Source organism: Oryx dammah, unplaced genomic scaffold, assembly GCF_014754425.2.
Source record: "Oryx dammah isolate SB20612 unplaced genomic scaffold, SCBI_Odam_1.1 HiC_scaffold_3, whole genome shotgun sequence".
Lineage (NCBI taxonomy): Eukaryota > Metazoa > Chordata > Mammalia > Artiodactyla > Bovidae > Oryx > Oryx dammah.
This window is the reverse complement of record NW_024070187.1, coordinates 22,449,472-22,463,693: the sequence shown is the minus strand read 5'-3', so window position 1 is coordinate 22,463,693 and position 14,222 is coordinate 22,449,472. Positions and strand designations below refer to the sequence as shown.

The 14,222-nt window shown below is 35.4% G+C and overlaps 1 protein-coding gene across 1 annotated transcript in view; it reads left to right on the top strand.

The window, feature by feature from the left end:
- The window catches only part of LOC120862282 (B-cell scaffold protein with ankyrin repeats-like), a 156,866-nt gene extending 144,280 nt beyond the window's left edge, over positions 1-12,586 (top strand). Inside the window, exon 8 of the mRNA XM_040238380.1 lies at positions 12,483-12,586. Coding sequence (XP_040094314.1) covers positions 12,483-12,586 — 104 coding nt within the window. The remainder of the gene's footprint in view (positions 1-12,482) is intronic.
- The last annotated feature ends 1,636 nt before the right edge of the window (positions 12,587-14,222 follow it).

Below are 14,222 nucleotides of genomic sequence, written 5' to 3'. Positions count from 1 at the left end.
GATACAAAGGAAATGAAGACCCATTACCTTTAGTCTTTTGCTCAAAAGTCTTAAGTAAGACATTATTAGGCCCATGAAATGAGATAAGTATTCATTAGGTTAAAGGAATACATTTTGATAACCATTTAAAAAGTCTATCCAATAAAAAGCTAACTCGTGTTGCTTAAGTTTCTTTCTGGTATGTGACTCCTTTTCTTTCTCTGTTAAGTCCCAGTTGCTTTTTGTATAACTTGAGCTTGAAGCCCCAAATTTTAGAACACCCTTTGAAGGATATTAGCTTTGTAAGAATGACAGCAAGGGACAATTTTTTTGCAGTTTTTATTTTTATTTTTTAATGGGAGGAGAAATTGCTTTACAAAGTGTTGTGTTGCTTTATGCCGTCCAGCAATGTGAATCACCACAGTTTTACATATATCACCTCCCTCTTGAGCCTCCCTCCCCCCACTCCAGCCTACCCCTCTGGATCATCACAGAGCTCCAGGCTGGGCTCCCTGTGTTATACAGCAGCTTCCAACCAGCTATCTGTTTTACACTTGATGGTATATACATGTCTATGCTACTTTCTTCGTTTACAGGGACAATTTTGAAGGAGAGGATAATACCTTAGTACATAAAACACACTTTGTGTTTCCATAGTCAAATTTAGAAAAGCAATTATTTTCTGTTTGTAACAAAAGTGTGCACATTTTGCTCGAGAAAATGAATTATAATACCTCTGATGGCTGTTAGGAAAATATAGTAGTCAATTACAGTGTTGGTGAATATGTCAAAATTTGTCTTTGGTTTCTCAAAAGATAAATAATTTTATTGCCAGTGAACAGTTAATAGAGAACATTGAAATGCTTCTGGTCATTTTAGCATATATTCTGATTATTAGATTAAGTCACTATAATGTTGGACTAATGAAAATCATCAGTATTTCTTATTTCCAGAGGACAAAATGATAACCAATCTAACTTTTTCCCCCACTTTTAAGAATAGCAAATGGTCATTGGAGAGTATTGGTATCATCTACTATCTGGAATTAGAATATCTTTTGCTTGTAAAAGAATACAGAAATTAATACAAAAGTATATACAGAAATTAATAAACTACTTTTTAATCTTATATGTCCTTCAAATGAGTAATAAGCATAATTTTTACTCCTGGAAAGGTTTTATATAGTGATTGTCACATATCTGGTGAGTATAGTTATTTTAGTCATTATCCACTGTGTATAGTCATTGACAATGAGTCAATTCAGTTCAACCTTGTACATTGACACACGGTACTATTGTTCATTACATCCTGGGTACTCAATTCTACACAACTTTATTCTCAAAATTTTAACCACTGTTGGACTTAAAATTCCTCTTGAAAGTTTTCAACATCCAGGGTTACTTTCTAAGATAAATTGACTTTCAAAGGGTTATGCATCCACTCCTGGTTCTCCAGTGAGGACTCAACTTTAACAGATGCAGCCCCATGCACACTACACATACTTCATAAATAATATGGTACTAAATAATAACAACAGTAGGTATAAAAGCTAGTATGAGGGTAGGATTCAGTGGATGTGGAAAATAAATTTTTCTCTCTCACATCCTCTGGGTGTTTATACCTTTGCCTCTGCAATAATAGCATTGATATTTTATTGATATCATTGTCTTTAGGTGACTTAGTATTTACTCTTTCACTGTGGCTGCATTATTCAGGGTTATACTTGATAATTATTCTATTAAATTTGACAAACTCTTTTTTGTATTCTGTCTTTTTGTTAGTAGTTTGCATTTTGCCAGTATGTCTATAATAGACATTGCCATTATAGCTAGGATGGAGCAATTATTTTTCAAACGTATGTTTTGCTGTTACTATAGCTGAAGGAAGTGCCTGTAGTTGTTGTAAGGGGCAGCATTTTTATAAGCACATTTTATGGCTATGAATAGTTTTAGGTACAGTAATTTTGCAAGATACCAAAGGTTCTTTTGTAAATGTGTGGTTAAGGAAATAGGAATGTATGAATTAGCTTGTGACATACATGGTAAAGGGTGTTTCCTATTGATTTTTTCTTCTAATATTCTTCTGATGACCAGTTTTATTTAAAATAAATCCAGTAATCTTATCTGCTTGTTGAAAGTATGTCAGATAAACACATGATGAAATTTTATACTATGTTATAATATCTATGTCTTTTTAAGAGTATATCTAAACTTAATAGAGAAAATGTGCAATCTATTTGCATTGCTAAAATGCTTTATTGTTTCTTTCATAATATTTATACAGCTTTAATATTACAATCACATTCTGATAGATCTGAGTTGTCACATACGCATTCAAATGTTCCATGAGCTATTTTTTAGAATTGTTTAAAGAAATAGCTGTTCTTTCAGTTTGAGGTTTATAATCCACCAATTGACCATACTTCTGCACTGCAGAAATATATATTTTTAAATTCAAACATACCCCCAACTGATTTACTGATTTCTTCTATTGTTCCTAATCCTCCATCAGTGAAACATTGTTCATTTTAGAATCTCAGAGGATATTACAACACAGTGAGTTTGGTCATGACTGAATAAAATTGGTAGAAGAAAAAGCCAATCATGATTTTTAAAAATCAAGGAAAAAAAAAAGAGACTCCTTAGCAAACATTCATAAACAAAGAAGTGCCATCCATATCTTAGTGTTAGCCAGATGAAGAAGAAGGAAGGAGGAAGCAGAGAAGAAGGGGCCTCAAATCACTTTCCTGACATTTCTTCATGTCACTTTTTACTTTGAAAGGTTAATAATTTATACACAATCTATGAGCAGAGCCTTTCATTATTAATAGGTAGCTTAAAGACTCCTCCTGCTAATGCAGGAGATGCAGGTTTGATCCCTGGGTTGGGAAGATCCCCTGGAGACAGAAAGAGCAACCGTCTCCAGTATTTTTGCCTAGGAAATCCCAGGGACAGAGGATCCTAGCAGGCGACAGTGCATGGGGATCACAAAAAGAGTCGGACACAACAGCAACCAAAGAACAACTATGTGAGACTTGGCACTTCATGCCTTGCTAGTTATCTAATTAACACCTACACTTGTTTTATGCTTGCAATACTATTTTAGATAAAAACCATAGCTTTCTATAACCCATAAAGTCTTTTAAATAAACTACTCAATTTTCAGTTTCTAACAATGCCTTCTGAGATAATTAATGTGAAAAGTGGATGGACAGAGGTAAATGATTGGTATTTAAATCCACAACTGAGTGTGAACCACAGTTTGCTTCAAAGGACTCGAGAAAATCTAACTATTTCAGATATCAAGTAGCAATCCCGACAACTAATTCCATCCTCTAAAAACTTTTTTAAGTAAAAAATAACAGAAAATTTGAAACTAAACTGAAACTTGGCTACAGATTGTGAGATACTTTGTGATTTCAGAGAAAGTGCACAGAAAAAATTAGAATATGTTTTAAGCAAAATAAGTGATACTTCTTTGTGTTATCCTCAGTAGGTTACCCTATTTATCCCCATCAGTTTAAACATTTTACAACATGATTACATCGTGTATAAATAGAGAAATACATCCTCCTCTGTGGGTTTGCTGTGGAATTGGAGAGCCAGCAGACATTTGTTGTTGTTCATTTGCTAAGTCATGTCCAACTCTTTGCAACCCCATGGACTGCAGCACCACTTGTCCTTCACTATCTCCCAGAGTTTGCTCAAACTCATGTCCATTGAGTTGATGATACCATCCAACCATCTCATCTCTGTCACCCTCTTCTCCTCATGCCCTCAATCTTTCCCAGCACCAGGTTCTTTTCTAATGAGTTGGCTCTTCACATCAGGTAGCCAAAGTTTTGGAACTTCAACTTCAGCATCAATCCTTCCATGTATATTCAGGGTTGGTTTCTTTTAGGATTGACTGGTTTGATCTCCTTGCTGTCCAAGGAACTCTCAAGAGTCTTCTCCAGCACCACAACCTGAAAGCATCAATTCTTCAGCGCTCAGCCTTCTTTATGGTTCAACTCTCACATCCGTACAGTATTCAGATAGCATCTTTTTTCTCCACCACAGTGTTCAGTCACATAGTTTCGTGCATATATGAATAAGATCTTAATGATACATCATGTTCATGAAAATTTCAGAAATAGAACATCCGTTTTGCTTGTAGTTTCTCCAGTAGACTTTTCAAGACTCCTAACTGAATGTTTCTCTTGCTTACATCTGTGATGGGATTCTTGTGACATCCTCCGCTCACTGACATGGCCTGACACTGCTATTTACACCTGTGGACAGTGGACTAGTGTGGGCTAGTGTGTCTGTGTGTGTGTGCACTTGCTCCAAAAAGAGAGAGAGATGAAGATTGATTCTGTTGCCCTCTAGCGTCTGCCTGATAGACAGTGACTCTGATCCTTTTCAAATGGTCAAGGGTTTGGAATGAAAGTACAGAAGAGGAAAATTTTGAAGTACCTGAAGTATCCATCCCTAACATAGCACAATGATTGACTGACTGGTGTAGGAAGGTAGGTTTTATGCTTAGCCCAGTGAACATTCATTCCTTTTGGCCCATTATTTCTCTCAATCTTGGCTTTGCTTTTTTGATACCTTATATACTGTTTTGTTCTCTAGTGGATTATTACATATAATTTAGAACACACTGCTGCTGCTGCTGCTAATTCCCTCTAAATGGCAGCATATCCTGCTCTACTTATATAATTTTTCTTCCTTATAAGTCTAGAAGTTGATGAGGGGAATGGACTCCTCTCTCCCCCCAACATCAGCTGCAGCGGAAACGCTCAACACGTATTTATTCATTGATGGTAAAAAAAGGCAAGTATCAAATTTAAGGACTTGTTTGATATCACTGACCCAGTAATATCCTTAACTGGATCCCATGTTTTTAAAAATATGCTGCTCATATTCTTTCTATATTCAGGATTTTTTCAAATTTAGGTTTAGAGTATTCATAGACAAATAACATAGCTGCTATCTTCAGCATTTATTTTTAATAGGCCAGCCTGCAGTGAATTTTAGAATTCTGCCTTTGTTCAATATTGATGTTCTGTTAGAACTGAAGAAGGTGGAACAAGTCACATAACTGTACTTGACTGCATACATTACAAATTCATGTCTCAGTTATGCTTTTGGAGCTACTTAGCAATCTCTTTCTAAAATTGTATTAAATGCACCACAATGGTGCATTACAGATGTTTATTCTTCCGTAAGTCCTCAAACTCAGTTTTGATGCCCTAACTGTGCAGTTCTAAACATCCTATTAAACTCCCTCAACTCCTTTGTCTTCTTTGTCAAATTTTTATCTTTCTTCTAGTCATATGGTCTTGGGATTCAGCCAGGTTCAATTTGAATCCTAACTTCATCAAATACCACATTTCCATCCTTGGACAACCTCTTTGTTTTCTCTCAGCTTCAGTTTCTTTATCTGCAGATAGGAAAGATAATTCCTTACAGGGTGTTTTAGGACTTGAAGACATTAATGTGAACACAGTAAAGGTATAGTAGATCCACAATACATGATATTGCATTCACTTTATTTTCTTTTGATTTATTGTGATTCCTATCAACTTGAGACCTCACCGTCAATCATAACCTCTCTCTTCATCCTTAATCTCTCCCATTATGTTGACTCTTCCCTAAACAAGCGTGTTTGAATACACACACATTCCCATCAGCCCTGCTTTCTCTTTGAACTCTTTTTTTAGGTCCAAGAACTAACTGAAAGAATGACTTTTCATTTCACTTATTTCTTTCCTCCTAACAACCCAAGCTTTGCATTCAGCCCAGTACTAAAGCTGCTCTGTCAAAGGCCATGAGTAATCTACCATAGATCAGATCCATTGGATTGCTCTCAAACTTTGGCACTGGATTCCCTGACCCTGTCTTTTTTCTAAATCTCTACTGATCCTTTCCAACTTCCTTCTCTTACCCCATCAGCTGTGGTTCTTTCTACACAGTCTTCTCTCATGACTGATAGTCATTGTCTTTAGCCTGGACCTTCCTCCTGAATTAAGGTTCCAATTTTAGTTTTCAAACTGAATGTATACACATAGATATGTTATAGGCCTCTAGATCTCAACACACCCAAATGTTCCTTCTCTTTCATCCTGGCAAATGGCATAATTATCTGCAGTATTGATTTGGTGAAAATTTGAAAGTCATTTTCAACTCCTAATTAGATAGTCATCAATGCATATACTATTTTCCATTTTTCAGATGAGGAAATAGATTTATAAAGATGAAGTATCTTGTCCCAAAGTCACTCTGCTAAAAATATGTCTGACGTAACCCTGAACCCATTCATAATGTCCCTCTTCCTCACACTACCCTGATTCAACTATCAATTTGGTTAACTTAACAGTTGCACTTACATGTCATCTATCACATCTGTTCCTTCCTTTTCATTCTCTCTGTGGCTCTCTTGGTTTATACCTTATCTCCCTTTTGATCAGCTGTGCTGAAAAAGCCCCCAGGGAGGTCTTCCTTCTCAGTTTTGGCCTCAAATCATGCTATGTCAGGCTGCACACTGAGGACCCACCGTGGCTTAGCCCAGCTAACTATTGTGGACATATCTTTAATTGTGCATACTCCTCAGCCACCAAAGTCCATTTATCCTTCCTTCATTTAATTATTGAAAGTTATTCCCTTTACCTAAACATTCCTTCCTCCTAAATAAAATATCCTGATCTCCTAACCATGCCAAAATCTCAATTCAAACCGCCTATTCCAGGAAACTTTCATAGAAAATGGCTGTAGGTATCTACCTCCCCTATTATACATTCAATTTCCATCACAAACTTTAGCCTAATTTAGGAATCTTATGTGCTAGAGGCTTAGCGCCTATGCTCAAGGGCTCCCTAAACACTGGCTCTGCTGCTTTCCAGCCCTGTGCCCTGACTAAGGGTTTCCCAGGTGTTCAGTGATAAAGAATCTGCCTGCCAAGGGAGGAGACACGGGTTGGATCCCTGGGTCTGGGAGATCCCTTGGAGTAAGAAATACAGCCCAGTCCAGTATTATTACCTGGGAAATCTCATGGACAGAGGAGCCTGGTGGGCTACAGTCCATGGGGTCGCAGTGGGTCAGACACAAGTCTCGTGAGTCGTACACACACGCACATGCCCTAAGTAAGTCATTTCATCTCTCCTTGCTTAGGTTTCCTCATTTCTGAAATGGAGATAAACACCTGTTTTGGTACCACTGTTATGATAAACATAAGTACATATGAAACATGCACTAGAATACCTGATAGGTAATAAGCACTCTATAAAAGTTATCTGTAATTATGTATTATTTGTCCACTATTCCATTTCTGAGAACCCATTCCTCCATGGGACTTTTTATAGTTTGAAGTAAGCACTGGTGAATAACTATTTATTTGTATTTTCTTGTTGCTTTTTATGTCTGTGTCTCCAATAGATTATGAATTCCATGAGGGCAAGATAGTTTTACCTCTTCACCACAGTTCTTTAATATCTAACTAACACAATTTTTGGCAAACACTATGTGTTCACTGCATAAGCATTGAATGAATTAATCAAGTAGTGTTGATTACATTAACTTTTCAGTTCCTGGAAGCAAGGGTCATGCTCTGTTTATTCCATATTCCCCATAGCATCTAACCTAATGTCTTCCAGGTTGTAGATAATAAATGTTTATTGATTAATAACAATAATAATGACTGTCATCCTAAAGAAAAAAATTGTAAGTGTTATTTGGATGTTTGTCCAAGATGAGAAATAAATATTTTCTTATAGTTCTTTATGAGAAGAGACTATGGGAAAGTAAAATTTGGATACAAAAAACATTAAACCAGAAAAAATTCTTGTAGCTTCCAGAAACTTACCATTAGTAAAAGATACATTTAAAGCTGTTCATTATTACAGTGGAGAAGGAAATGGCAGCCCACTCCAGTATTCTTGCCTAAAGAATAACAGGGATGGAGGAGACTGGTAGGCTACCATCTATGGGGTCGCACGGAGTCGGACACGACTGAAGCGACTTAGCAATAGCAGCAGCAGCAGCATTATTACAGTGCCAAGTGGTTTTAATTTTGGCAAATATTCCAGTGTTTTAGTGTCAATACCCACACTTAATCTTCTTGAGTCTCTCTTCAAATCCTCCACAAACAACTTTTATCCTTTAAGAACTAGATTCAGGCCAACACAATACATTAAAACTTTATCCACCATATTTATCATTATTTATCTAAACATCTAGAGATATTTTGTGATTTTATTTTTATACTGTTCTTACTAAAATGTATTTTCTTAGAAATAGATATGCCAGTTTTCTAATTTGTAAAATATCTGTCATAGCAACAGTAGGCATTTACATGGCAAGGACTATGATAAATTATGCAATAAATTTAGAATGATAAATTATATGCTTCTTATTTTATTGCAAATGACAAGACAAGAAAAGAGATAATGTACTTCTCTTGTGAGTATCAGAGAACTAAACAGTTCCATTTTATGTTTATTATTGTCTATTCAATAAGTGTGTAGTTAATGAACAATTACTAAGCATGAGGATAACATTAACAACAGATAACAGAATAATATTGTTTTCAGAAAAAAATTGCATTTTTTGACCAGTAGCATAATTGTTGAGGATTTCCCAGATGCAAGATCAGAATGGAGGTAATTTTTACTTTTCTTGATTGGGAACATTCACCATGAAATTGTAAATTGGCTGTTCATATGAAGTGTACTGATTTAAGTTGCTTGAGATTAGTGGCCTTTTTCCTATAATGTATCCTGAAACATGACTCAGCTCAAGCTCATTCTTTTTGTTCCATATAGATCTGACTCAAGAAAGGAAAGGAAAGAAGATAAAACAAGCTCGCCTTTATTGAATGCTTCTGTATCAAGCATTATGCTTGGTGATTCCATATTAGAACAGTATACTAATCTGTATGAGTTTGACATTTTTACTCTCATTTTACAGATCAGGAAATTAGACTGTTATTTGTTGGAGATTATGCACTAATCTGATAGAACTGTATTTCTCACCTAAGCCCAACTTAAGCTCCATTTAATGATTTTTTTTTAAGTACTGCATATCTCCTTCTTCCTTAAAATCAAATGCTGCCAATGCATTATCTTTTAATTTTCATCTTTTGTATTTATATTCTGATAGTACACAAGTATATTGATAACTCTGCTGAGCTTCATATTTTAAAAAATGATAGTGGGCATTGGAGCCTAGGAACCAAAGAGAAGAGAAAGCTGTCCCTATCTGAACAGAGTTAAACTCAAGTGATTTTAAATGTTTTTGTTTAACTATTTTAATTTTTGAAAGCAGTCTTTGGTAACTATATGAAGACTTTTTTCTCAAAGCAATTATGTAAGAAGTAAATAGATATTTATCCTGAATTATAGCATATTGTATTTAAGTGAAACAATGGTCTCCTGGAGCAGCATGTAGTCATTTCTGGTTGGAGTTAGAAGACTTGTCTAGAAGAAAACAGTTATGGGATTTGTAAGGAAATACACGAATTCAACTCCTGGTTAAAATTACATTTTTATATAACAGAGAAGGGGTATTTGCTTTGTAAAGGGAAAAGTCGTGCAATGATCTCACTCCCTATATCATGAATGCTTAACGCGGAAGCCCTGTGGCGGCAGTGTACTCAATGAGCAAAGTACCTCCATCAAAACAAAGTCTCACTGATGCTGAAACTGCTCTTGACAAATAAAGTGATAGGTAGTGTCCCAGAACATGATGAAATAGATGAACATAAAAATGTCCAAAACATCTTCATAAATATTGAAAGACCCTGAAACGGAAGGCAAGATCATAATTGGAAAAGTTGAAATCACAGAAAATTTTTCCAAAGAAGATAAATCATGAACAGAATTTTAAATACGAAATATATAATGGAGAAACATGAAGGATGCGCCTGGGTGAAAGGAATGGACTGTACATTTGTGGGGAGAAGGCAGAGCACATGCAACCTCTGAGTTCTTGGACCAGAAAACAGAATCATTTTATGTGGTTTTTTTTGTTGAATACATATTATCCTTTGACTTGTGTGCAGGAATGACTGAGGTAGGACCATAGACTTATTTTTTAAAAATTTAATATTTAGTATGAAACTTTAATAAAATATATAGTAAGAAATACTGTTTTTAGAGCTTATATATACATTCACGGTAGATGTTTAAAAATCCAAGCAATAGGATACTTTTACTAAAAATAAGAGTGAAAAATGTGATGAAATAAATCAAGATATTTTTCATTCTTTTATCTGCTCTTTTTGTGGAATGACTTTTTTTTCTGAATGTTTGTCATTATTTATCACTTCAAGGGAGAGAAAGAATAACAGAGTAGGAAGGAAAAATGATTGCAATTTAGTAGTATCTTTGATTTTATGCAGATTATCATAAAGCACCTTGTGAGACATATAGACACACACCCCAACTGAGAGAGAAACATCAGTTGCCATTTAAAGGAATTATTAAAGGAATTCCCTGGTGGTCCAGTAGGTGAGACTTGGAGCTTTCATTTCCCAGGGTCTAGGTTCAATCCCTTGTCAGGGGAACTAAGACTCTGCAAGCCATGTGATGCAGCCAGGAAAACAAAACAAACAAACAAGGAATTGTTGCTATAATCTAAATTTTTATTGGTAATAATAAAAGTAAAATTTTTGAAAATATATTTGTTGAATTTTATAACTAGTATCTAGTAGTAATCAAGGTAACTGAACATATGCTAAAGATCTATTTGGTTTCTCCTCCCATATGATATAGATATGTTTCTAAGAATTTATTCAGTCCTTAGTCTTTATTCTTTATTTTTATGTTTAGCTTCAATATATTATACAAATAAGTTGATATTCTAGGAAAAAAATATGTGAATATATGTCAATTTTAATTTCTGAGAAATGGCAGACTTTTTTTTTCTTTTGTAAAATGATTAGGATATGAATATCACTTAAAATCAACATCCACATTTTTAAGCTCTCACTAGATCAGGAATTTCTTATTAGTGGATTGCTTATCTACACCAAGCTGAGATTTTCCCCTTTATAAACATCAGTTTCGTTATACTTAGATCCTGTTCAACTTTTTATAAATCTGTGTCTAGGCATACAATTTGAATAAAGAATACATAAGGCAAAATTCCATAAGAATTTAAAACTGAATACCTTTCTTTTATATAATATTCATAAACCAACAGTAATACAGAAGTAAATAAATTTTATATTTGGTAGCTTCCAAGAAGATGCATCTGTTTATATTTTCATTTTAATTTAAAAATAATACATAGTTATTTTAGAATATTTGGAAAACACAGAGAAATATAGAGGTTATTTATAACTCTGCTGCTGCTGCTGCTAAGTTGCTTCAGTCGTGTCTGATTCTGTGCAACCCCATAGATGGCAACCCACCAGGCTCCCCCATCCCTGGGATTCTCCAGGCAAGAATACTGGAGTGGGTTGCCATTTCCTTCTCCAATGCATGAAAGTGAAAAGTGAAAGGGAAGTCTCTCAGTCATGTCCGACTCTTAGCGACCTCATGGACTGCAGCCTACCAGGCTCCTCCGTCCATGGGATTTTCCAGGCACGAGTACTAGAGTGGGGTGCCATTGCCTTCTCTGATTTATAACTCTGCCTTCTAGAAATAACCACTTTACACATGTTTCCTTAAGTAATTCAAAACCCATTATTTAGCTAGAGCGCCCATATTCTAATTATTCCTAGAACTTTTAAAGTAAGAGATTTCTTACATCTTTCCTGAAGGTGCATACATAACTCCATGCTCTGGCTTCTTTTTTAATGCTTCCAGGATGTAGCATCCTCCTCCAGCTTTCCTAGTTCCCAGATAGTGTTCACTTTTCCCCTAGATTCTCACGCAAACATCATTCACAGAGACCTCTGTGTCAATACCAATTCTCACTATAGGTTTAGGGGCAGAGAAGGAGTTTCACTGTAGCAGTGACCCTGGTGCTAATCTTTGTCCATAATAATCAGCATTTTTTCCTCCAATACTGCCCCACACAGACCTTACTTCTCTGCTCTTGCATACTCTCAGGAGTTTGGTCATCTTCTTTCATTCTTGTCTATTTATGTCTTTAAACTATCAATTTTCTTCTTTAAACAATTTATCAGAAAGCCTTCTTTATCCTCAAGAAGAAATTTGATGTCAGCTATTGGGATATATATTTTTCTATATTTTATTCTTTCAAATTTATTGTATTGCAGAAACATTTTATGTTCTGCTGTTTTAATTTCAGATTATATTCAACGCTTTTACTTATTATTGCATACTCCTTGAAAACCCGATAGCTTATTTTTTTAGTAGAAATATAATATGAGATGAATCCTTTGGAGATAAACTCAAGAGGTTGCTACTTGAATTGTTTGCCTTCACTTGCTTAAAATGTTTGTCAGAGACAAATCAATGTAAACTCCAACAACTGTGCCAAAAAGGTGACATGGCCTTACCTGAAAACTGTAAGAGGTTTTGAACAAGTTAGAAACCCCAAATGTTTGCTCATCAGGTGCAAAAGAACAGATTTTAGTATATCAGGCCTACAGCACCAAGGGCAGCCCCAAGATTAGCTATGAGTGCTGGAAGTGGCTTTTGGAAGCAGGAAGTGGTTGAATGTCACTCCTTGAGAACAGAATAATCACCCCATCTGAGTCCAGCAGCTCTGCTTTGGACCTTCTAGAATTCTGACTTTAGGAGAGTAGGAGTTCTCCTTCATGAAAATTTGCTGCCTTACTTTGGATTTAATATCCTTCTTACAAGGCTGATACTTACTTCAAAGGAGTTATCCCTGACTGATTGGCAAAAAGGAAAGACTTGTGCCATTTAAGAGCACTTAGCAGTACTGTTTATTTAATCACACAATGTACTGCTTTGAGCCTAGACAAGCATCCCATGGACAGAGGAGCCTAGTGGGCTGCAGTCCATAGGATCACAGAGTCAGACATGACTGAAGTGACTTAGCATGCACGCACCACAAGGAGAGATTTCACCTTATATCAATACTTACTTGATGCTGATTCAATATGAAAATTGATTCAAAAGTGGAAAATTCAGTCAGTCAATGAGTTGCTTGATACACACAATACCAAATTTTACTAGTTTTTCATTAAAATTTTGTTTGAATGCCTTGGGTTTTAGAGATTGAAAATACACAAGAACAAAAATTTTCACTGTTTTGATTTTAGCAGTTACCACAAACATGCCCATTAAGCTCCAAAATCAGAAGGGGGAAAAAAAAAAAACAGAGGAAGAATAGAGAGGCAGGTGAGAGAAAGAAACAGACGTTTGTAGAATAGAAGAAATGGGTAAGGCAACTGTCTGTGTTTTTACCTACTTTGTTACTCTGAGAAAATACTTGATTTTTAATTAAGTGTTTCTTTACACGTTTTTCAGGAAAGACGTTTCTCCTGGTTAGTAAGCCCAATGTATCTCACTGCTTAAAATAGTCTTTCCCTGAAATGGTGTTAGTTTGGCTTGACAGAGTCAAGCAAAAACCCCATTTGTAATTCTCAGTAAGAACTATTCACAGATGTCACAGCTGCTGTTTTTTTTTTTTTTTTTTCACTGTGTTGCTACATAATGAATGATGAATGATTCATATTTTCATAAAGTTCCTAGAAAAGCTAACAGTATCTGTATACTTTTTCTTCATATACACATAGGCTATAACCCTAAAAAAAAAGATTCCCTGAGTTTTTATCCCTTATTCTGGTTCCATACAGAAGGAGACAGAGGTCACAAGGGTCAGGGCTATACCCAGATGGTCTCCATGGCCATATGCTTTGGGGAGCGGGGAGTGGGGTGGGAGACGGGAGGGGCAGGGATTGGAGCAAACACCCTGGGAAAAGCAAGGTGAGTAAAGTATGTGAATAGTCTTTGAGTGTTTTTTTTTTTTTTTCCCAACTCAAAAACAGGTAACTGTGTTATCAGTAGTACTACCCCAAATTAAATGAGCTCTTATTAAACTCCAAGAAAGCAAAGATTTTATAATACAAATACAGTACATGTTTTATGTTTCTAACTTTTTGAAAAGATACAACATAGTATTTCCATGAGTCAGGTTTTCCACATAAATATGCTATATTTTCATAAGAAAGTGATACGTAAGTTTCTCATAAAAATATTCATCCTCCTTATTCCAAGGTCTGTTTCGTCTTCTCTGTTTCATAATTATGAAGTAAATCTTTTACCCTGGTTATATAATCAGTATTTTTTGAAATGCTTTGTTGTTTAAATATTACTTTAAGAA